Consider the following 25,404-nt stretch of genomic DNA (forward strand, 5'->3'; position numbering starts at 1 on the left):
CATGGGGATTTCCACCTTCCTTTCTTACTGCAACAATACAATCAGCAGGTAAGCATGTAGAATGTATCAGCAAACTTAATTAAATTAGAACTGTGCAACAGAAAACATGCATGTGCAAAAGATTTTTATAGTATCAGAATGAAGCTTTTTTTTGGGGGGGGGTGGCTTGTGTGTTTTGTTTTTTTGGGGTTTTTTTTGTTTGTTTGGTTTGGTTTGGGGTTTTTTTGGGGTTTTTTTTGGGGTTTTGTTTTTGGTTTTTTTTGTTGTAGAAAGCACATCAAAAAAACCCCACACTAACATAGTTACCTAATAGTGGAGGTTTTGAGGGGTTTTACAGATGCAGAAGGTAGAAAACCAAAGAAATTGGGCTGTTTACTCTAAACCACATTTAAATCTCCTGTGAATGTTATGTGCTAAAATCAGCATTTTTGACATCTTAATCCACATGCATGAATTATCTTCCCACAAAGAACAAGAAGATTAACAAAAAACTGTTCTTTCAGAACCTTTCTGATTTAATACCTGCTTATATTCTGCAGCATATCTTGCTCTCATTAAACTGTATACACATGGTTATTTTTTTCCTATTTTTTAATATTTTTATTGAAAATCTTACATGTATGACTAAAAGTCATGGACGATATCTTTCAGTTCCATTACAAAATCTGTCATATATATATATATATATATATGCCTATATATATATATTTCATACAACTAGAAGCAAATCTACTGAATTATGAAACAATGATTGTCTATTAACATGTAACTCAAATTAAGTATGTTGTAGATGATTAAAATTCTTTTTCTTTTCTGTTGGAGCTGAAGGCCACTTTCACATAATTAACTGATAATGCTGGGCTGCAAAAATTACAGAGCCTTAATGATAATTTCCCATCCCCCAGCCTCCCATCACTCATATATCAGGATTTCAGTACAAGGATCATTCTCTCAGAAAGAAGTACTTTTAGAGTGAGCATCATCCTCTGTGGGGCACCTTCTATTCACAAACACAGTTTTGTAAACAATTCAGTGTACCTCTCAATAATTGCAGGCAGATCAAGTAATTTCAAGTTAGGTACAAGCAAAAAATTTGCAGGAACAGACTCTAATTTAGGAACTCATCTACATTTTATCTAAAACAAAAAAAAAATCTGAAATAATACCTAAACCCACTATTTTACTTGAATATATGTCTTATTATCTAGTAATAAATCATGAAAGATGAAGTATAAATATTGTCAGAACCATTAAAAAAGTTGTCTTATTCTAAGAAAACCTACTTCAAAATCATACAGCATATTAGCCAACAATAGTTGTCCTTCCATTTTGGCACTCCTGAACCAGCATAGAAATTACTTGTAGTGAGTTAACACCTTGGGGAAATAATACTTATGTGCAGCAGGATCTAAAGATGACCTCTGAAGTTAATAGTATTACATTGCTTAACATAAGAAAGAAATAGAAAAATCTTTTACTGTGATTCATCAGCAGCAAAAGAGAAGGGAAGGAGAAGATCGAGGTGTTTACAGTCTTTGAAGCATATAGCATGTTTAACCTTGAAAATTAAATCTTGCATTAAAGACACTCCCAGCTACCTCTGTAGTCTCCTTTCAAAAAATTCAATGTACAAATATCTTCTTTAAATGTCTCAGACTTTGTAATGGCTCAGAAGAACAACTGCACATCCTTGGAGCTGCTCCCCTTTCTGTGAGATGAATGGTGGGTAGCCTTGTTTACTGTAATTTCTCCACTTCCATGCTTCATTTCCTACATTTATCTGAGACTGGAGAAAAATCAGCATGTTCTGAGAAGTCTAAAACCATGAGGCAGTAAAATGGACCTGAATTTAGTGGAGATTGGAGTTCCAAAATAAATATAACACTTTATGTCAAACAATAATAAAAAAGGATAAATTCTCCTGTACAAATCAGAAGAGAGAATAAAAAAATAGCAAATAGATAGCAACACCTTTTCTATACCTACATGGGCATCACAAAACTTCCCATCCATAAGACTACACCTCCATATTTATCATTTTATGTGGATTTTAATCTACTTTGTAAGTTGATGACATACTGTGGAATTTCTTAGTACAAACAATAATTTCTCAAATACTACCCAGACAATTACAGAGATTTCTAATTAAGTAGCTCAGAAGAAACTGATGAGAAACACAAAAAACATTTCCTGGACTTTTGTTTGTTTTCATCAGTCTTTCTGGTTTGGTTCTAGAAAGCTGTATGCACATAGTAAAGAAAATTTACTAAAAAAACCCTTGCTTGTGTAAATACAATGTAGTGTAATATTGTATTGAGTTATATAGTTGAAAATTTATTTCTTCTTAAAACACAGACTCTGTATTCCCAATACAGTAATATTATGAAGGCATCTACAGAGTATCACCAGCTCACTGAGGTGACTGCATAACATACTCTTGAAAGTGAGTTGCCTCTGCAGGTACTTGAGGGTTGCTATCTATTTGAACGTGGCTGAGCATTTCATTTTATCAAAAATGCCACCAAATGCTCATATTCTGTGTGGTCAGTGCAGTCCCTAGGACAAGTCCAATGAAGATATGTTCCACCAAGGCAGAAAAAAAAAACCAAACCAACAACCTAAAATTTTAAAAATGGGAAAATATTTACAACTTTCCTCAGTCTGTTAGGTTAAGTTTTCTGTTTTAATATTCTTCAGTGCATTTTCAGAGAGAGGTTCCAAGGCTAGGAATATAAGCATTCTGGTCCGGTCCCATACATATCTGCAAGCCTTTTAAAACGAGGGCCCCAGTCACTGAGGTAATCGTAGTTCTGGTCAGAGTTTGAGCTGATGGAATCTAAAGAACTGAGCGACTCCGCCACCGAGCCGTTCCCCTCAAATGCGTACGTCTGCAGGGAGTCGTAGGGCGGCGCACAGGGGTCCACGTCAGCTTCTTTTAGTCTTTCCCAAATAAATTCCCTAAAAATGACATTATCTGGGATACTTTTAAAGGTCGGTCTGCTCAAGAACTGAATCTCAGGTGTCACGTCCCTTCTGGTCTTGGTGTCTCGCATGATGTTGAGGTTCCTCAAGGCAGCCATATCAAAAGCCTCCGTGTCTTCTTCTCCCCCACCCTCATCATCGTACCTGACAATGTTTTCTCTGATATCTCTCTCTTCATCAAAAATGAGGGGCTCTTTTTTCCGTCGCCTCATGGTGACAATCAGCAAGACAAGAACTGGAACAAAGAAAAGCTAGAGTTTTAGCAGTGCTGAAGTTTTCTTGTATTTTTTCTAAAGTTGGAATTATCCATTAATTTATATGGCAAAAACCCAAGGAATTTATGCAGATAGATGCAAGAAATTTATGCAGTTAGACGTGAAACCCAGCAGATTATGAAATAACTTTTAAACCATAAGCTTTTTAGACCCTAAAGAATCTATTTCCCAAATCATTCAGGATTAGCATCTTCATCTCTAATTCTAATATCCTATATTGTCTGCTAAATATAATTTCAATACTGGTTCAGTCTGACTATGAAAATCTCACAGCCAAGAAATTATAATATTTTTTTTAAAAACCAAAAAACTTTTCCTGAACTCTTAAATGCCCAAGTGATAAAAGCACATCCATAAATTGATGGAATAGAATTTAAAAACCATGCTTTGGAAAGTGACAGCATTAAAGTGTATGATCAATATCTGGTGAATAAAAAGAAAGTTTAAAAATTTTATATTGGAGAACATCGATTAGACTTACTTCATGGAATAAAACCACTTCTATATAAGATCTCACTTTCCTGAAAAGCGCAAAGTACTGCACTTGAGACTTATGCCTTATATCTAATGAGAACTGCTATGGCTGGAGTTTACTGGATAAACCAGTACTAGAAATGTAATTGGTTATTTAATTTTAACTCTAAAGTTTCTTTCAGCTTGAAAGCTAATACTAAACTGCAGTGGCAGCCAAAAGCACTGAAAGAAACTAGCTCAAGGCTCCTCTAGTTCTAATACAGTTTTGGTAGAGAAACATTACTGATGGCACACAAAATATGGAACCAATACTGTGACTGTTGCATCCATCTGTGAGACATGATGGAGCGTGAATCATCCTCCTAGAAAATAATTAATACTATATTGTAGCATCTGGATAACATTTGCTGAGTTAATGACACTCCTAGGATATCACAGGCATCACTATGATTGAAAAAATAACTACGTTGAAAAGTGTCATTCCACATTTAATTTATCTCTTCTGATTTTATGACTATATTTAATGTTAAGATTATGTGATTACATGAATTGATAACATTTTCAATCTTTACTTACAATGCAAATTAAATGCTGTAGAAACATATGGAAAAGCAAAAGCTAAAAGGTGATAGAGATAAAATTAAGCTTAAGGTTCCCTAGGTAGTCTCAAAAATGGCCTCCACAAATTGCATGATATGGGACTACCATTCTTGAAAGCATTTTCATGGAGTGATCTTAAAATCAGTATCAATCTAATCATTGTAAGGAATGACTTAATATTTGTATCACATGGCTAAAATAAACCAGTAAAGTGTAAAATTGTATATGCAAGAAAGTGGTATATGTCTACAGATGTTATGGTACTATTTGGAACTGGCTAAAGCCAGAGATGCCTTTTTGCACTATTTATATTTTCCTTTGGAACCACACATGTCTAAAAATAAAGCTGCAACTACTTTTTTTTTCTCCTAAAATTTTTGACAAATATATTAGGCAACGATTCATTCCTCTTTTCTCAGTAGCTACCAAGCACATATCCAATAGTCCATCTGCTAATAGGAGTCTCATGACTATATTACGACGTAATCAACATCATCCTTTCACATTTTTTTGCCCCTGGCATCTACCTGATTCATCCTTTATGTATTGAATTCAGAAGCCAGTAGTTTGGGGCATTTTGCTTTAAACAATATTTACATAAGCAGTTTAATAATATGAAATATTGACCTTTAAAGTGACATTTGTGAAATTTCAAAACATTCTGATATTTGTATAATAAGCTGTAAATTATACGGCAGAGAACATAAAATTGTCATCAGATACAACTGCACTCCACTCTTAATGTTTTTTCTTATTATAAAAGATATTTTAAGGTGAAATTACCTTGCTGACAGTACAAATAGATATTTCAAACAAAATTTCTATTGGCATAACTTCTTAATTATTGTTTTTAGCATTTACTGCCACATTTTTATTGCCACATAAGTAAGCTAATTATTTACTTTACTCAATAAATGCATTTTTACTCGACTGTCCCTCTTAACATACTTCATGTTGAAAGTTAAAGACATGCTAATAAGTGTAAAATAAGAAACTTAGTAGGAAGGTCTGCCTAAAGGTACAATAAAAATCAAGATACAATGAACGTTTTATGTAGTGTTCCTTCTACCTCTCACACTTGCTTGAAGCCAAGAAAAATATGGAGTCTTTCTAAAGGTTAAATATTTTAGCATTTAGATAACTTTATAAGATTATTAATTTCTAGCCTTTCCAGCAGCCATGAACAATAAAGTTTAACCTCTAAATGAACAAAGCTTTAGCTGCATTGGAGGAGCTGCAGAAAAGAATACAAGCCTAAACAATTTTCACTGCTATTTAAATCAAATGCAAATGGTTTTAAAGTTTTTTTCATTTCTCATTAAGTAATGGTGGGCTTTTATTTCCTACATTTATGACAAAAGCAGACATTAAGTCAGTAATTAGGGACTGTCTGAACTTCTAAAAACCTAATTTCATGGTTCTTACAAAAGAAATAATACAGTGGAAAACCTTTAGGCACAAATGTATTGCATATTGAGGGCACTAGATTGGCTTCATACAGATGCACCCAACTCATATTAAGGAGATGAAATGACTATACAGGTTTCGTATGTGATGTAACAAATAAACAACTCAATTGATGTTTTAAGCTGCTAATTATAAAATTTTAATAACCAGAATTAAGAAAGACTGATTTAAACTAACCTTTTAATTCTTCTGATTTACCTAAATTTTTACAAATATTGATGTCCAGTATTAGGTACTGTAACCAAGCAAAAAAAATTGTCTTTATATTAGCTGTGGTAATACACAGTTTTATCCGTGTGCCTAGTATACATTTAATGTTTTTAGTTTCAGTACACCCATATCAGTCTATAAAAAAACACCTTCAAATGCAAGAGTGGATTTTTGCTTTGCCACTTTTCAGTGTGCTTTCTGGAATTACCATGAAATTTCCATTTTGGTATGATCTGGTAATAAGTCAGGCTTAGTTCACCCGAACATATTTTTCTGATTTAGTGTTAATTTTTCCTTTTGTACTCAAGGCAACTGCAACATAATTGTAAGGAAGCCATAAAGTCGTGAGACTCCCTGAGAGAGAAGACTACATGCAGAGCTATACAGAAAGGCACAGAGCTAAATCACAAGCATTACCATGATTTGTATACACTACACCCCTAAGCCAGGAATTTACTATAGCAATAAGCCACATCAGCTGCGAGCAGAACTGCACACTGGTTTATGCCTTAGGTGTGTCATGATTCATAAAGCTGATGATTGGAGATCCCCAGCCATCTAAGCAGCGTACTAATAACCTATTTAAGTTATACCTTGCAGTTGCCAGCACAGTCAGATAACGTTTGGGGATAACAGAGGCCAAGACTCAGGAAACTTGAATTTAATTCCCACTTAACAAACTGCACCTATACCTGTTGTTTAATAACTTTGGACTGATATTTGCAAAGTGACTGTGACCTTTAAATGCCCACACTGAGTGACCCTAATCAACTCCCTAACCTTCAGAAAACAGCTGCTGCATTTCATATTCAACCACTTTCTGGAAGTGTTGCTTTGGGTACCCCTAGTTAAATGTTTTCTCACAGTTACACATTTATAACTTTTAAAACTGCAAGGCTGAACCCTACACATATTACATAGCCACAATCTGTACAAATTATACCTATTTAGAAAATAGGGTTCTTACAGCTAGAACTGTTTCTTCTTGTTTACAAATCATGGTTACGTTCTCTGATTTAATTTCGGTTTGCAGGTATTTTGATAATGATAAAAAATTTGATGTCTTGCGACTGAAAAAAAAAAGATTCAAAGCTGTATTTTCAAGTTTATTAATGTATTATTCCTGTAAACTCTAATGCCACACCAATAGGAAGCTTTCTTCAGTCTTCCTAAGAAAATAGGTGACACTAATAGGTTACCTTTAGAAGTATGAAAGACAACAATTATGGAAAAGTATTGTGCCAATATAGCTTTTGGTACAAAGAAAATAGTTAACCTCTCAAAAGTGATTAGGTTATCTACAGGTGAATATTCTGTTTGTGTGATTTTATGTAAACATTTCATGCTAAACAGTTGTTACAAAAGCAATTACTGTTTCTGGAAGATGCTAACTGAAAAACAAATTGCCTTGAATTAAATTACCATATAATTTTCAGAAAAGTTAAAAAAATTCTACTTGCTTTCCTCAAATTTATGTGTAGTCCAAAATTAATCAATCTACCTTTTAATATGCTTTTTATGATGTTTTATATTTTTTCTTTCTGTAAAACTTAGCCTTACTGCATAATTTGAAAGCTGTTTTGAGTAATTAAAAAAGTACTGGAATTTTCTTGTAAAATAAAATTTACAATTTAAACCCCATCAGTCAATATGAAGATAGATATTTTGTTTTTAAATCTTGTTAACTTTTAAAAATTATTTTAGTTCGAAAAAATAGTCTGTAACAGGTTATATGCAATTATCAAAAGAAGATAATTTAATAACATTTTTCTTTCTTAGAGTTAGTGAAAACATTGTGCTTATCTAAAATTGGTTGGTTGCTTAAATAAAAGTAGTAACACTAAGAAATCCCACTGAGACAATCCCGGTCTTGATAAAGACAGATGGTTATATATTAGCTACAGGGATATATGGGGCAAGATCAAAAAGTATATCATACTAACTTCAAGTAAGACCTGGTTGAGAATTCAATACCCTCGTGCCAGAATGCATGTATTCATTCCATCTATGCAAATTTCATGCTTTCTCTACTTTACAACTGGCACCCACATTAAGATGACATTGATTAATGTGACTGGATTTGCACTGTGTGTTAATGTTGGGTTAGGAAAAGATATTGATCCAGTAGACTGTATCCTTGTTTCACTGATAAAGTCTTACACAAAAATGTTGATCCCTTGTTCCAGTCCTGGAACGATTTGCCAGCAGCTGAAGCCGGTTTTTTATGCTGTACTAGTAGATCTTCAACATTTTTCTTAGGAATTTTGCAAAGGGCAAAAGGACAAAAGGAAATTCCTAGCAATTCCTAGCAATTCCACCATACAGCTGGTCCCAGAAAACATATGTTAGGAGCAAATGAGAGAAGAAGAAACTCTCTGGGACCGGACAAACAGCTGGGTTTCATTGGGCATCAGGGATACTTAGGCACCTCTTCCTTGTGGACGCTGGCGTGTGGCTGAGACTAAAATGGGATACAATATCAAAATGCAGTACTCAAAGCCAGGGTTATCATACAAATACAGCCTAACCTTTTCCTGCAGCTTTGAACTGTACTCACAAGGAACAGTTTAGACTGGAAGTGAAGGCATCAACATTGTTTATCCAAAAACACAAAGGTGTGTTTTTGGATAAACAATGTTGATGCCTTCAGACAGATGACTTTGTAAAACCGAAGTCTTTGACAAATGAAATCACTGGTGAGGTGGTAATATGCAAGATTTTTTTACCAAACCCTTGTTCAGAATACTTTAAAAATAACTGGAATAAGAGCTCCTTTTTTGGTTGTATTTGACTCCCAGTGTACCTAGTAGAATAACCAAGTTATTTGGTGCCAACATGCTTTGTTTCCAGTCAATGGTCTTCTTGAAATCCTACTGCTTCTATTTAAGAAAGGTTTATTAACAGACCAAGTTGCACGGTACCTACAGTTTCCTATGTAATCTTCAGAAACTAGTTTTTCATGTATAACAAAAATTGTGAGATTTCCTTTTTGGATCAAATGAATTGCTATGGTTACAGGACTTTTATTCCTAAGTATATAAACTTAAAGTTTAAAGTGGCTGTTTTTTCACTGATACTAATGCCAGTTGATATAAGAGAATATTTTTATATCTTTTTGAACTCTAACATTTAGCTTCGTGTCCCAATAAAGTTCATTTGTGTATATAAATTGGCTAGAAATGCTACTAGAAAAATGATATTTAAAAATGTTCATTAAAACTTTTGGCAATAATTTCCTTCCATTTCTTAAACCTAGGCCTAACCATGTGTTGAGTGAGAATAAAGTCTTATGGTGTTAGATTTTTTCATGTTACAGAGATGGAAAACTTTAGAAATGCCATCTCATATAGATATATATATATATATATATACATGTAAGTTGGTTGCAGAGGTAGTGGTTTTTATTACTTTGTAAAAAAAGTATGCAACAGATTTTTTGTTTTGGAGTCCTTTAGAAATATTTTAGCAGAAGGAGCATCTCCTTCCAGTGGTTTCCAGTGACATGAATCAGAGTGTAAAGAAGACATATCTGTACATGCTGGAAATACTTCCATGGACATAAGTCTCTTGATTTGACGTATGGAAATTACTTTGATAACAGTGGCAGATAAAAGACTACTGGGATTATACCAACGTAAGAAGACTGTGATCTTCTCCCTTTCCTTAGACTGGTATGTACAGACAGGAAATAGAAAAATCTCTTAATTGATAGCAACAATGATGAAAATTCTTGTGTATTGAATCAGGTACCCTGGTAACATAAAAAATTTTAGGCAAAACCCAAAACTTCACTTTTGTTCACCTTAGCCTTCATCTTTATTTCTTGATTTGACCCTTTATTCTCCCTTTTACTTTTTAATGACTAGGTATTACATGAGAAATGCTAGGCAAACTAGGATGTTGACACTATTCTGCTCTTTTCCACTGCCTTTTGTCTAGCTGCAGTTTCACTGCTCAACATAAATTCCAGCTGTGCTAGCATTTGCAGAAGTAACAAAAGATCACTCTGCAAATGATGTCAATTAATTATGATTCTCATGAGTAAATTGCATCTGTTGTATTTTCTGAATATCTTTTGTTCTATGCAGATCAGTAAATGTTTAAAAACAGTTATGCCTGTGGGAAAGGTATACTAGCTATATGGTGAGGATGCTAAACCAAATGCTTCCATATTTAGCATGCTTCCATATATGCTAAACCAATGCATTGTCTAGCTCTTAAATATTGGATTTGATGCAAGTCAAACTTTTTTTTTTTTTACTGTAATTTCTGATATCTGTCTGAAGGCAGCTTGATATAGAAACAAAGAATCTAAACTGATAACCACAATCTAAAGTTTTTTTTGTGTTAATGTTACAAAATGCTGTTCTTTCTTGAGTACTATCTGTGCCTGTTCACAGAAATGAGGGCTGAGAAGAATGTTGAAGCTTATATTCATGTATATTTTGCCACAATGCATTGAATGGAAAATAAGGGTAACAGAAAGAAGACATACCTAGCAGTGTCAAGACACAAGCCAATATTGCTATCAGGGCTCCAGTGCTAAGTCCTGCAGGCAAGATATATGCTTCTGCATTGCATGTCTGAGCAATACCATCTGCATCGCAATCACAGACCCTGATGGTGAGAGTATTAGTGCTACTAAGTGAAGGTGATCCACTGTCCACTATGAATATTGGCAAGTAGAAAACAGACTGTTCCTGTCTTCGAAACCCATTTCTTTTGGTTAATACTGTTGCAGTATTATCTAGATAAAGGAATAAAAAGACAAATTATAACATCTGTGACTTTTCTGAAACACAAGCCTATAAATACTATAGCCTTCTACTTAAAGATTTTATAAAAACATTAGTATTATTTCAACAAGTTTACCTTTCCCAGTCATACACTTTTGAAACTGCAGAGGTAAGATAATTGAAAATCACACACAACTAAACAAGAAGATTTTTACTTTACAGAAAAGAATATTTCAAAAATGCAGAGATCCATTTGTTTTTAGCTAAGCTCACATTTTCACAGCCTGGATAGATAGCTGAAGATGAGATCATTGTAAAAATTATCTTCAGTGATCAGATTAGGTATCTCAGTACATGTTTCCAGTTAATTTACAAGCATCTATTTCAACTATTTACAGCTATAGATATCATATTAATGGAAGCAATGACCATACTAATAGGAGAATAGTTTCTAAAGATCAATGAAATATTTTTGAATGCAAAACAATTCCCATCCATGCACAAACAAAGTAATTGTGCATGCAGCAAAGAAATACTGTTGTTTCCAAACTCTTATGAGATTCAAGATGGCTATTATAATCAGTCTAAAATGTATAGATTTACAGTGGTCTGAGTTATGTGATTAAGCCTGTGTGTTCAAGAAGATATGTGCAAAACTCACTGTACAACACAGATTGAGAGCTCCTGAGAGGCAGGGAATTACATCCCCCAGCATGTATGTAAATATTCATTCAGTTGATCTATCTACCTAACCATTTTCCTCTCTATCCATAGACAGACATATTGGTAGTCAGTAAAGTTATCTTACTGTGTCATCTATTATGATATATCTGGCAAAATATGCAAACACCTTGACATAACATCAAACGAGACATGCATAAAATTAACTAATGTTGAATGAGGCAGCTGCTGCTGGGTCTTTTACCTCCACTGATTTTACAGGCATTACAAAAGTCTAGTATCACTTTTATTAAATTATAAATTCTCTGGAAGAGGGTCTCTTTTCATAACTTACAATTTTCATGATGTCAGATTTCTGAACAGACCTATTCTAATGCACTTTTATTATTTTGATCATTGTTACTATTAGAGTCTTCGGTTTTAAACTGCAAGCTGCTCATATAAAGAAAATTAAGCATTTCATTAAGTACATGTAAGGTAAGGCAAGGAAGACCTGCATGAAAGAACTTTATTAGGTCACACATTATACTTACAGAATATTATTCAAAGCCTGCCTCTAAAAACAGCGTCCTTAAGCGTCCATATGTTTGTTTTTCTTGTTTTACTAATAGGATGACTTTGTATCTCTGGCTAAGTACTGATCCATAAAAGATGACTTTGTATCTCTGGCTAAGTACTGATCCATAAAAGAGCAGTGGAAGAGCAATACCCTGTCTATTTAGTTCTGTTTGCTACAGCTAATAGCTAAACTGCCTGACACGTGCCCAGCTGCTGTACTGTGCAGTGCAACTAATGAGGGCAGTAATTAGAGTGTGTTCTCAGATATTTTAACTAACAGAAATGGGATGTCAGTGGGAGTCTTTGAGGAAACAGTCATAAGAAGTCTGTGCAAATATTACAGGCAGCTTTCATTATCAAAAGCATTCTTCAAAAAGGGATGTACTTAGTTACTGAAAAGATGTGTTTTTCTAAAAATCAAACAAAAACCCCACAAATCACAAAACATCGCCATCAGTCATGTACTCATTTTTATGCCCTGAGTTATATTAATAAGACATGAATTCCTGCACTTTTTTCAGTCACTGCTCCAAGGTAAAATATAATTTACATAGAAACCTATAAATACATGCAAAAAAATGTGAAGAATGACTGATGGAAAAAAAAAAAGTAAATATTTCAAGATTTGATGCTGCTCTGTTTGGCTCAAAGCTTTAAATGATTCAAGCAACAGCTTAATTCCTTTGACAAATAGACGAAAATATTTGTCAGGCTCATTGTAGTTTATGTCCCTACCAGAACAGAAGTTTATGTAAGTCATAATAAGCATGCTGCATTGAAAATGGAAGATGCTATTGGTGAATATTTACCAAATCAAAATTTTCTTACCTTTGTTGTCCTGCAGTGTAAAATTTTGGTTATTTGCTGCTTCTGCTGTTAAACTGAAGTAGAACTGATGGCCATTTGGTGGGTCATCCTTATCAATTGCACTAATTTTTTGGATCACCTGTTTTGAAATACATCAGGGTTGAAGATATGTACATGTACATTACATAACCCCTCTATTTTGGTTGATTCCTACCAAAATATCAACCCTCCCTCGAGTTCTAGTAATCTTGAATTTTAGTTTGCTAATCTCCTAAGCATGTAGAGACTGTTAATGTGTGACTCAGCTCTTCACCTGTACCAAATTTATTGGCCAAAGCAGTGATCTCCAGGCTCTGGGAGAAAGTTAGCTCCTGTCATTTGCCAGAGCTTGGAGTAATAAACTACATAGCAGTGGAAGAAGTGTGCCTTCTGGATGGTTCTTAGTGTAGTTATTAGTGGCTGCAATCAATGTTGGAAACCTTCACAAGGAAACTGTGATGTTTTTGAGCATTCAAATTAATGTACTTTTTTTTTTTTAATATAATGGAAAACAGAAAGGCATATTATATTATTATTGTTTTCTCTAATTTCATTACTACTTTTATTTCATTTTCTAAAATTCTGTCAAAATCTACCTCTAAAGAAATTGTCACCACTACTTAAAATCCACAAAAATTGGAAATTCCAATTCTCTGGTCCAGTTCTGATCAGAGTGCAGGGAAAACAGAAAGGTACAACAATAAGAGCATGCATGGTGTTTCTCATTAATACAAGCTAATAGTCATAGTGGTTTTTTTGTCAGAATTTAAATTATGAGGTGATTTTGAAATGTGCAATAAACATCTACCACAGGAAGGACAATACACTGGGAGAAGACACAAAAGCACAAAGTCTTCCAGGAAATATGCGGGATCTATGCAGGTGCAACATCTACAAGTTTTCTAAGAAAATAAATGTATTTTGTGAGGTCTTCCAAAGCAGAGGAAAAGGCCAAATATGAGGGACATCAAGGACAAACCACAAGTGATAGATTTAGTTAGTTCTAGGATTACTTGGAAGTTATTTGTGTAGTTGAAAATATGAGAATAAAAAATAAGAATACATTCCCAATGTGAAACTGTTTCCTTAAGGTCCATATTCCTAGGGGGATTAAAAGTGTGTACTCATTTTCAGAATGGTGGACTTTTAGTTTCAGAATGACCTTTGTGTTACTACTTCCCACTTCCCACAAAAATTAGAAGAAAGTATGCGTTCTCAGTATTATTCAAAATTAGGTGAGTTAAGTAAAATGTATCAGTTATACAAGAAAGAAAGCCAGAGATTTTAACATGACTTTCAACCAATATTTTTTATACCTGGATCCTTCCTACTGCTTTATGTTCATCAAAGCCTCATTCTTAATGTCATAAGAGGATTTTTCTTAAAGCTGGAAGCTTTCATAAGGAATGGCTGATTATCTAGTAAAAATAAACATAAAACCTATCAAGAAATACCTGACCAGGCTGAGCATTTTCACAGACAGTTGTCTCATACTCCATGGCAAACTCAGGGGCATTATCATTGATGTCAAGGATTGTGATGGCTACATAGCCTCTCCCAATCTGTGCTGGATTCTCTACAGGAAAAAGAGTCCAATAAAACAATTTAGAGGAGATCCTTGCAAGTTATTTTGAAGGTCATTATCTTTTTTATTTGCATTCTTCTTTGGGATATGCATGTCAAATCAATTATAATCCCTCCCTCAAATACAAAGGAAGCTCCTGTCTTGATCTTCTGGACCAACATTTGTGTGTTCCAGCTGCTTCAATTAATCTAAGATTTTATTCTCAGGATAAACTGGAAATCTTACTCAGTAATCACAGCATTGAATCAAATCACATGGAAGGATAAAAGCAAGATGATGTAAAATCATCACCAAGCTAGCCAGAACATCACTATTCGTACTGAGAATAGCATGATTACTATAGGTTAAACTTTTTTTTTTTTTTTTGGGTGAACTTTAGCTGGATCAGTATATTGAGAAGTCAAAACCGGAATTTTATCAGCTATGTATAAGAGAAAAGAAGAGAAGGCTGCATTCTGAAGCAAATCACAAAGTATTTAAAGTGCACACACAACTAAGTATTTCAATACTGTCATTAACATGTTGAACACCTTAAATATGAATCACATCCTAAACTGGTACACATCTCTAGCTAAACTATGAATATGTTTATTGTCCAATGTCATACTTTACCCATAAATGATAATTATATTTTGAACCAAGCATAGGGACATCAGTGAGTGCAATACTTATTTTGTTTCTCTTTCAGAGCAGGGGAAATAGTTGTTATAATTCTTTTTTACCAAAAATAATGATATAAATATTACATCAGGACAAAGTAAAAAACTTTACAAAACTTCAAACATGTATTTCTCTTTTTAGAGTGTATTGAAGCCATGTTTTAATAAATATTTTAAGCATCCAAATGTTAATTCACAAGGAGGGGTTTTTTTGGCTGTTTTTTGTATCACATGTGAAATGCCAGACAAGCAAGCCTTTTTGACACCAAATTTGTCCTCTGCTGAACTAAGGTTATTGAAAACCAATCAGACATAAATATAAATTAAAGCAGTACAAGTTTTTGCTTGTGCTCCTAGACTCTTATTTGTGTCAGGTATGCCCCTTGTCTACCTCATCAGTTTTGCTACCACCCAGGAAAATTTTTGTTTTCTATTTTGTGGTTTTAGACCAAAATTCTACTAGTGATAATAGAAGATAGATTCATAGAGACACTAAATGATAAATCTTAACTATCAGGTTGAATGTCAAATTAAGCTCACTGAAATTAAGAAGTGATGATTTTTACAATAGCAAGCAGAGAACTGATAACTTTTTATTGTCACAGCCCAACAGAGTAGTAATAAAGATGAAATTTGAAGATATAAATTCTTCAAATATAAAAGCACTTCACAAAATGTATTCAAAGCAGAACAAGTTTATGTTTGAACCTGCATTAGAAGAATTCTTGTATCGATTTGAAGCATTGCATTTTTTAGCACTTTTTATCTTACACTAGAAAAAGATACCAAATACAAAAAACTTCTATAGTGGTACCTTAGAGCCAGGAAAATGAAACTGCGTTAGCATTCACATTCCTTTTGCTTTATACCTTCTAAGAATGCTGTGGTTGACCAACAGCAATCAACTCTGAGTGCCCTCACTGAGGTGGGGTAACCACTCTCCCCTATCTTCCGTATCACCTTTCCTGTAATGACACTTAGTGTGAGACTGCTGACTTAACATATTTCATCTTCCTTTGTATTTGTTATTCAGAAAATAAAAGCATACATAAGGTGTGAAACAAATGAAGGAGCAAACACCTATACTGTTGTATTTTTATATTTTTATAATATAGATTTCTATTGCATTAAGCAATATGTTATTTTTATCTGTCACAGTTTGCCACTGCCAGAACTTCTCTAAGTGAAGCTCATCAAAACCAAGCCTGAAGCTTTACACACAAACTGTTGGTAAAAATCTTTCTATGGATACTTACGACTTTCCATGGCCAAAACTGTGATATTATGAACAGCATTAGTTTCCCTGTCCAAAGATTTGGCAGTTGTAATGACTCCACTGTTGGCATCAATATTGAAATACCGCTCCAGATCTGTGTTTCGATCTATTGAATATCTAGATAAAGGATGAAAGAAACTTTTAATTTATGCTCATTTACAGCTTGTAACAATATTTCACTGATTTCTTATTAGAGGGAAAGCACTTCCACTCTTTCCTCAGTTTGAGCATTGCTCAGTCCAGTTTTCCTGGGGCATCGAGAAAAGCAAAGGCACTTACAAAGGTGAGAGAATTACACAGTGACTTGTGCTGCCAGTGGCAGGCTACACTCCCACAGTGCCATCTTAAGCGAGGTATTCCTCTGTCTTTTCTTTCTTCCTCTGTGCTGTAAAACAAACTCAGGAATTAATCAAATAGCATCCTCCTGAGAGCCAGCTAAGGAGAAGGTGAGTTGGAATTTGCTACAAGTCTGTACCAGCCAGGCACTGATCCCATGGGGCTGGCAGTCTGAGCGCAGAACTTTCTATTATCTCCACAAGAGACCCTGAGTCACCCAGAGCTGCAGGGGAAGGGGGAAAAAGGAAAGATGATGCAGCCTAGGGTCAAGGGATTGCATGTCATCACTGTCAGCTCTCAGCACTTCACTGTCATTAAACAAACACAGGCTCATGCCCTGAAATCTTTGGCTTAACTCCTCCTTACCTCCCAATTTGTTTTAGGAAGGGGAACTCCTTAGGAGCTCCTTAGCAAACTGAAAATAGCATAAGAGAAAAGGTCAAAACAACTGTGGGTGATTTTCTTATATCCCTTTTTAGAGTAATGGACAGCTCATTAGGCAGATTTAGATTTAGAACTGGAGTATTTTTGACATTAGATTTATAACTGGGTCAAATTCTTGCACTCTCATTTAGGTCAAGTAGGTACTCCAGAGCACTTCCCTACACTCAGAATGAATTAAAATGTCTGAACCAGATCAAGTGTGATTGTTGCAATTACTGACACACATGATATATTAGATTATTGATATAACATAAACCAAATTCTTAGAACAACATGGAAAGAAAGAACAATGCAAGACAATTAAAAAATGCGACTTCCTAGACACAATGATCTTAAGAACCCATTTTTTGTGCTATGTTGTAATATACATCTTCTTTACTGTATTACTGTGTTTTTATCTTTACCTCCTACCTGTATAATCTAAGTGCAGAGCCTTGTTACATAATTATAATTGTTTACCTGTATTATGTCTCAGCGAGAGAGAGAATAACGAATTATAACAACAGTAAGAGCAGTTTTTGTGGATAACTGCTTTCCCTCTTTTTCTTTTCTTCTTTCATTTTGTCTTAACTGTAGGCCATTTTTCATTTTATTTCTTGCCAGCACTGTTGTTTATTTGGTCAGCCGTGTTCTACAGCTGCTTTGAGGCTGGCAAGTTTCCCCATGAGACCATACCTGTCACCTCTGCTATATAGTCAATCTTGGCAGGCCTCACAGCTGAGATTCAATCTCCTGCCAGATTTCCCTTAGAAATCCTTAGATTTCCCAGTTATTAAGACTATCATTATGCAACTTGAAGAGTCAGAGGAGAAGGAGGAGAAAGAGAAGGAGAAAAGCAGGAGATGATGGAGAGGTGAGAAGTACAAAAAGGAAGAAAGCAGTAAAGGAGAGAGACAAGGAGGGAGAGAGGGAAGGAGGGCAGAAAAGCAAACAAGTTATATAAATTAGATGATCTCCTTATGAAACAAGAAGAAAAATAATTCTATGCATAGGAAGCAAGCTTTATTTATAAGCATTGTATACATACTCAAATTCTAAAAAAAGTATTTCAAATATATTTAATCCTTTAATTCCTCACAGCCATAGTACTTGAAAATCTTTGAGCTGCAAGAGTTTTAATTCTTTATTTAAGCTAGTTCAAACATCAGTGGTCCTCTGGTCCTTATGAGGTGACCTCTTATTTTCAAAACATTTATTATTTTCCTTAGTCCTTGGTATTGTCAAGGTTCTGTGTCTGATCTTGTAATTTCAACATTTTCTGAATTGTAACAAATCTATATTTTAATCAGTATCAATATAATCCAATGTTTGGAAGTTGGAATACTTATTTATAGATTAATAGTTTACTTAAACAGATCATGAAAAGTTTTACGCATTAATCCTTCTTAGCACATTCCAATTTTAGGGGAATCTGTCTCTGATGTATCAGAGCATATGTAGAACAGCTTTAAATTATATTATCTTTCAGTAACTTTGACCATGTACATAGCAGGTTCACAAGCACATAAAAAAGTCCTCCTCACTACTTTTCGTTTTTCTTCTCCCTCAAATTCCAAGAAACTTTCAAGCAGAAGGAATCTCCAAGATGTTGGCAGGTGATAAAATTATTTTTTTATGCTGGAATTGTAAAAATTAACCAGATCAAGACAAATAAACTCATCTTTATGTTTACAAAGGAGTCAAAAGCATTCTGAGCATGGCCTGCATTAATAGAACTGTGTTTAAGCTTATTCTGAATGATTCTGGTAACCAGATATTATACACCAGATGCTAACATTAGTGCCAGAAAATACTGCCACAGCAAAGAAAAATTTCACAAGTAAATCCATGCCAAACATTCACCTAGGACTTGTTTATTCATTATAGGAATCAGCTACTTTGAATAAGTTGAAAATATATAACAAAAGAGATAGAACACTTGCATCACCTCTAGGAGTGAAACATGTTCTTTGCTTTTGCAAAAGATCTCTCCTTTAGAAATTTCACTTGATCCTCAAGTTCATTTTCAGTGCATGAGAGGAAAGACTTAACATTACCAAAACAAATACCCACAAAGATCTTTCCTATGTATGCCCTAAGTGAGCAATAAAACCAAATGTAACTAAGCACTAACTTTTAATTGCGTATGAGTTCCTCCCCCTGCAGGTGTTTAAATTCACAGAGTTCCTAAGTTATAACCATTACTCTCTAGATCCTTTGCACATTCCTTTGAGAATTAATATTACTACTCTGCAAAAGAAAATAACAAGTAGCTCATTACTGGCATAGCTAAGGTGGCGAGTCTTTGCCCTTGAGCTCTGACCTTAGATACAGGCAAACAGAAGATTGAGAATTTGTGTTCTTCTATGGTTTCTTAATGATCTTGGACATTATATTGTGGAAGGTTTGAAAGTTTTTCAGACACTGAAGACAAAGGAAGAGGGCCTTGACAGTTTATGAATCTCTAGTGATCACACCTCTTCCCATTCAAATATAAGACGTTTGGCTGCAGCAAAATTTACAAAACCAAAAGCATTTAACCATCCTGACTAGAACAGGATGCATCTCATCCTGTCCACTTATTTCATGTGAAGAGTTTTTATGAATGTTTCCTGCTGTGGGACCTCAGCTCCAGTTTCCATGTGGGAATTTATGTCCTATTACATTCTGATTCCTAGTGCACACAGACTATGAATCACTATTCAAGCATACATGTATATCATAGATACAATTTTTGATCCTGGTTGATTTAAGAGAACATAACTTGCTATAGATAATAATAGACTCTTCCTAAGCTTACAGAGTAATAAGTATGAGCAATATTTTTAGGTGATTTCTTTCATTTGAGATTCTGAAATCTTGAGAAGACATCTTCTGATATCTTCTCTTTGTTTCACAGAGATTTCAACTTTTTTTTTTTCAGAGATTCTGTAGTTCAGGTTATAAAAGTTAAACCATGCAAACTCATAGAACATCTGAATCTCCTTCTGCAAGGGAATAAAGCTTATTAATGACTACCACTGTTACCAAAGCCCCTCCCACCACAAGATGAACAAATTCAATGCAAAAGCTGAATAAATAATCAAGAACTCTTGGAATTACCTGACAGGACTATTTGAGGCATCAGGATCATGGGCTGCTACAGTTCCAATGATAGTGCCAACCTTTGCTGCTTCAGACACCACCATGGAGTACAGACGTGAGGTAAACACAGGTGGTTCATCAACGTCCTCTACAATTATCTTCACTGTTGTCATGTCACTGAAGGGCCCCAGACTCAGGAAACGAGGGTCAACATGCATATTGGCTGCTTCTATCCTCAAGGTATAGCTTGTCTTAGCTTCAAAATCCAGCTCCTATACAGGCAAAATTATTTGGAAATTTTATTATTCAGTGATGTTGATGTAAAACTGTTTTGATTAAAACTTTCAGTAAGTATAAAATGAAAATAATTTTTCCATTTGTATACAACTATCACTTTTGACTGACAAACCATAGTTAAGGATTAATTTTTTAGCTTTCTAAAATCACTATTTGCAGTGTCTCACTAGTGAATATTCTGCAACGACTTAAGCAATAAAGATAGTTCTACCTTATGAGTGAAACAAATTTATAAGATAATTGCAAAACTTTCTGTAACTTCTGGAGGACCAGATTCTCACTGATTATTTCACCATTGTGAATTAATACTTTTTTTTGTCTTATTAATATTTTATCTAAGCTCATGGCAAATACCCTGTGACATACTACCCAGATTAAAAACCCAATATAATCTTTACAAGTTACTTACATGTAAAAACATCTCATTCAGAAAATTGTGGGTGGGATTATTTTCTGTCTTGAATTTATTTTGAATTTATTGGGGTTTGTATAGTATTTGGATTGAATAAACAATCTTTTCTCCAAGGTCTTAATTTTCATATATAAATTTGTGTAGAAAATGAGACAATGATCTAAATTACACTGTTTATATCACAATATTTTGTACTGAGATGAAGTCTGGAGATTGTTTTGGCTTGTATTGTTTATTAAGCAAAATATATGTGGTTTTAATACCTTCTTTCAGCTTTAATTTCCTTCAATGGAAGTACAGTTTATTTTCAAATAAATACTGCATTAGAGTAAAAAACTATTTCCCACAACAATTGAGACATCTGTGATCTGAGGATATTCAGATTCTTCAGAAAGAAGAAAATTTTATTTGAGAAAAGAGTAATTTTAGCACAGAGGCCGTTACTGAAAGAAAACATGAAACAATTAAAACCTTTTACCCTGTATCTGTAGTCTTAGTTTGTCAGCTTGCACCAAACATCTGACTAACTATTCCTTTGTAATTCCAAGTTTAAACATTGAAAAACAATAGCAAAATACTGAAGCACTTCTTAAGCTGCAGTCTGGTTATTCAACTATGCCTTCAAACTATAATTCCAAGTGGATAAAACAGATTAAAAATGTTTTTCTGCAGTTCTGCTACTGAATACATCACAGGGATCTGAGATATGCTTGTAAATTAATCCTCCAACATCTTCAAAACATTGCAGTATTCACTTAACGGAGCAGCAGAGGTGAAACACACATCTGTTGACCTACAATGGCCTAAGTTCTCCATCTAGTTACAGTCGGATAAATCCCAAATGAGCATCTTAAAGTCAGCGATTATGTTGATGCGATAATACAGCTGCAAAGAGTCTAGATTTAAACATGAAAAATGAATTGCAGCACAACACACTCAGAAAGGCACTGAACTTTTATAAACTCTGTGTGGCAGCAAAAGGCTTCTCCAAATGGGAATACTTGTGATTCTCATATTGTGCAAGCACTTATTTGCATTGAATCAAAGCTGCAATATCCACAGCTCTTGGAAAACAGATATGCTGAAATAGAAAGTTTGTCTGGGTACTGCTCCCTGTATTGGATACAACTGGTCAGTATTCACCAGTAAAGCATGTTTAATAGGTTTTTTTATTTTCACTTTGGTTTTATATTTAAAGGACAGTACATGTGTTATGAAACAACCTCATAGCCATAATGCAAATGAGATGTGATGTTGGAATGATGAAAAATGCTCAGAAACTTCATTCTGTGGTGATAACAATTAGGCAAGTGATATAACCAGATGAGCAGCAAGGTTAGAGTGGACAAAGTCTTAAGACATCTTAAGACATTACAATATCTAATAAAAGCAAACTATTAATTTAAAAATTATAACCTAAAGAAACAGCGTAATAAATAATGAAATGATAACCTGAAAAATGTGACAGGCAAAAGGATAACATTTTTTGAACTAAATAACAAATATGAAAACAAAAACAAGCAAACAAAAAAACCCCACTAAAACCAAAACTCCCCCTCAATAAACAAAAACACTGACCCTTTTGCAAACAGTATGTTTTCAGCCAGAATGTACAAAAGTATGTAGTGGAGAAAGGAAAGTTAATTTATCGTCATGGTATCTGTTGAAATTGGGTGATTGAGATTACAGTGATACCTAATTAAACACATGGAAATTTATCATGAGACTGCAGAAGAGATAGCTTCTTCTGATACACTAATGTTAACAGCACAGTCCTTCCAAGTAAAAACAATTATGAAATTTCTGATTTAATACATAAAATTTATACCATATATGTAATTGAAAAAATTATATAAATTTAAATTTTGTTTTAACAGACTAGCACTACAAAAAAGAAATACTATTTAAATTAATTTTAAGACACTCCCATGTCTATATATTAATTAAAGAAGACTACTTTAGATCTTTATTAACTGAAATCATAATGAAGTGTTTTTTCATATGAATGTGTATCCTGAAGGAGTGTTACACTAATAGGGGATTCACCAAAAATACACATTCATGAGTAAAGTATTTCCTCACAGAAAAGGATGAAAAACTAACAGTGGTGTAGATATGTATTCTAAACAGTCTTACTTACTAAGTGCATGTTCAACCTTCTCTAACAGAGCTATATACATCTGACAAAGCCACCATATGGTCCTTAGTGTGATTGTAGCAAAATTCTTCCAGGAAAGCTATCAGCTGGTGAATGCCTGTTTTTCACCAGTCACTAGTAAGGGAATTTCAGTAACTGAAAGAAGTAAACATCTGCTCTTAGCAACATGAATCCTTCTGTAGGATTCCCTCAGATATATTCTGGTACTCAATGCTGCTGGCAGCATTCAAAATAGATAAGGATCCTTGTTAATGAAAAATAAATAAATAAATTTTAAAAACTGAATCTATATCCATATACAGTAGAGACGGTGTTTAGAAGAGGGTAATTATGGATGGACAAATGGATTTTACAATATCAAGTGATTTTACTGCTGTGGCAAAATGTTATTTTCAGTTCTTTCTAACAGACCCTGTCTTCTGTGGCGTGTGGCAATGTCTACAATAGCTACAGTCATCACCTTCAATCTGTTGCTCTGAGATATACAACCTCAGAGCCAGTGGGGAATACAGAGGTATCAATCAGAGTTTGAGGCAGAATATAATCTGGGAAAAGCAAACAAAATATCTAAGATATTATTAATGTGCAAGAGCTCTTGACTTGGCATAAATATTTCAACATTTCTTAGATAATATAATGAAGAAATGTCATGCTACACACACTAATGAAAGACAGAGAAAGTGACCTGAAAAGATTTTCTTTTTTTTTGTTTCTTCTTATTTAATTATCTTTGGTGTCTGTTCTACAGAGAGTATTATTTAAATGGCTTTTAGATCATGCCTTCATTATTTCCTGCTATAACAAAAGCACAGGATTTCAATGATGGAACACCAAGTTTATAGACTGCAAATCACTACATCAATGGTGAAGATTAAATGGACAACATATACTTCAGTCCTTTAGTACAATGAATAGAGCTTATCAGCTTCATTAATATCTGTGTATTAGAATTATCTGATTAGATCATGTGCAGGATCCATATCTTTCCTTTTGTGAGGTTTGTCTCTTTTTTTCTTTTTCTTTTAAGGGGTAAGAATTTTATCCTCTCTGAAGGAAATTGCAAAACAAGTCTTCTATTTTAGAGAAGCTGGATATAAAGTTATAACTCACTGAAAGTCCATTTTTATAATGTTCATTTTTATTGCATGGTAACTTTGTAATAATGTACTTTTCAGAGGTGAAAATCCCATTTTTAAGCCCAGTTGAGGTTTTATATTGAAAACTGCAGTACATCAAACAAATGCACATAATCTCTCAAAGGAACCAGGGAAGCTTCAAGTTCTTACATTGTAAACTCTGTTATAGAATTGAAAGGAAAATTTCTAGCTAAAAAAAAAAATGTTAACAATAATGGAAAGATAGCTATTCACTCAAAAGCTTATGCATAAACCCATTCCTTCCCATACCCCCATTTTATAATTGCCAATATTGCTTTTAGAATGAACTCAGGTTTTAAAATAATCTCTTAGCAGTCAATTTCTATGAGAAAGTACTTTAGAACATTATTTTTCCCTTTAACATGCATACCAGTTAGTGATATTGTGGTGGGGCTGTGTATTAAGAGTAAAAATGAAGGCAAAGTTAGCAAGAACTCTGCCATGGGAAATCTTAATGCTTGTCACTTTCTGCAGTAAGACTTTGCAACCCTCACTCTACAGAGTATTTAGGGGTCTTTGGTCTTTTTTTCTCCCTCCCTTTAATCCACTAAAATCTCTCCATAGACTTCCAAATGGCTTGAATCACATCTCACAACATTTCAAAAAGTCACATATGATACATAAAATAAAAATATACCTTACAGCCTTTTTTATTATTAAATTACCATAACTACTTTAAGTACCAAATATTTGATAAAAGTGTAGGTGGATACAGAGCATCATATTTTTATCTTTAGATATTTTGCTACTAAGCTATTAATATTACTGAAGTCTAACTTTAGCCTGCAACTTTGTGGATGAAGATCTGTACTTAAATGATGCTTTTTTTAGCACACTATTTCTAGGAATAGTGGCTTGGAAACCACAAGAAATAAGGGTTTGTGTATATACTTTGTTTGGAAAGCAAAGCCAAAACTCCATTCATATGTATTACAATTTGATTCTGTCAAAAATCAACATGAGTTCACTTCAAAATTGTACATAGCTTTGCATGGACACTTCAGAATCTGTTCTATTAAGTGACTGAATCATCATTTGCTTCCATAAATGTTTCTTCAATTCTAAGATTTCTACTGCAGAGGAAAATCTGACACATTTTTTAAAACTCCAATATATGCAGAAAAATTACGCTTTTTCTCCAAACACCCTCACCACTGTGAAATTGAGTTATGCAAATGATCTGAGTCC

General features: G+C 34.0%; 1 protein-coding gene across 1 annotated transcript in view; it reads right to left on the reverse strand.

Moving 5' to 3' along the window:
• Window positions 1-242: 242 nt before the first annotated feature.
• Window positions 243-25,404, reverse strand: part of LOC135308064 (cadherin-7) — an 83,661-nt gene continuing 58,499 nt past the window's right edge. Inside the window, exons 7-12 of the mRNA XM_064432795.1 lie at window positions 20,211-20,464; window positions 16,330-16,466; window positions 14,284-14,405; window positions 12,812-12,929; window positions 10,504-10,755; window positions 243-3,217 (exon numbers count right to left, since the gene is read on the reverse strand). Of these exons, the coding sequence (XP_064288865.1) occupies window positions 2,724-3,217; window positions 10,504-10,755; window positions 12,812-12,929; window positions 14,284-14,405; window positions 16,330-16,466; window positions 20,211-20,464 (1,377 nt within the window). The 3' untranslated portion in view covers window positions 243-2,723. The remainder of the gene's footprint in view (window positions 3,218-10,503; window positions 10,756-12,811; window positions 12,930-14,283; window positions 14,406-16,329; window positions 16,467-20,210; window positions 20,465-25,404) is intronic.

The sequence above is a fragment of the Passer domesticus genome, chromosome 1 (assembly GCF_036417665.1).
Source record: "Passer domesticus isolate bPasDom1 chromosome 1, bPasDom1.hap1, whole genome shotgun sequence".
Taxonomy (NCBI): domain Eukaryota; kingdom Metazoa; phylum Chordata; class Aves; order Passeriformes; family Passeridae; genus Passer; species Passer domesticus.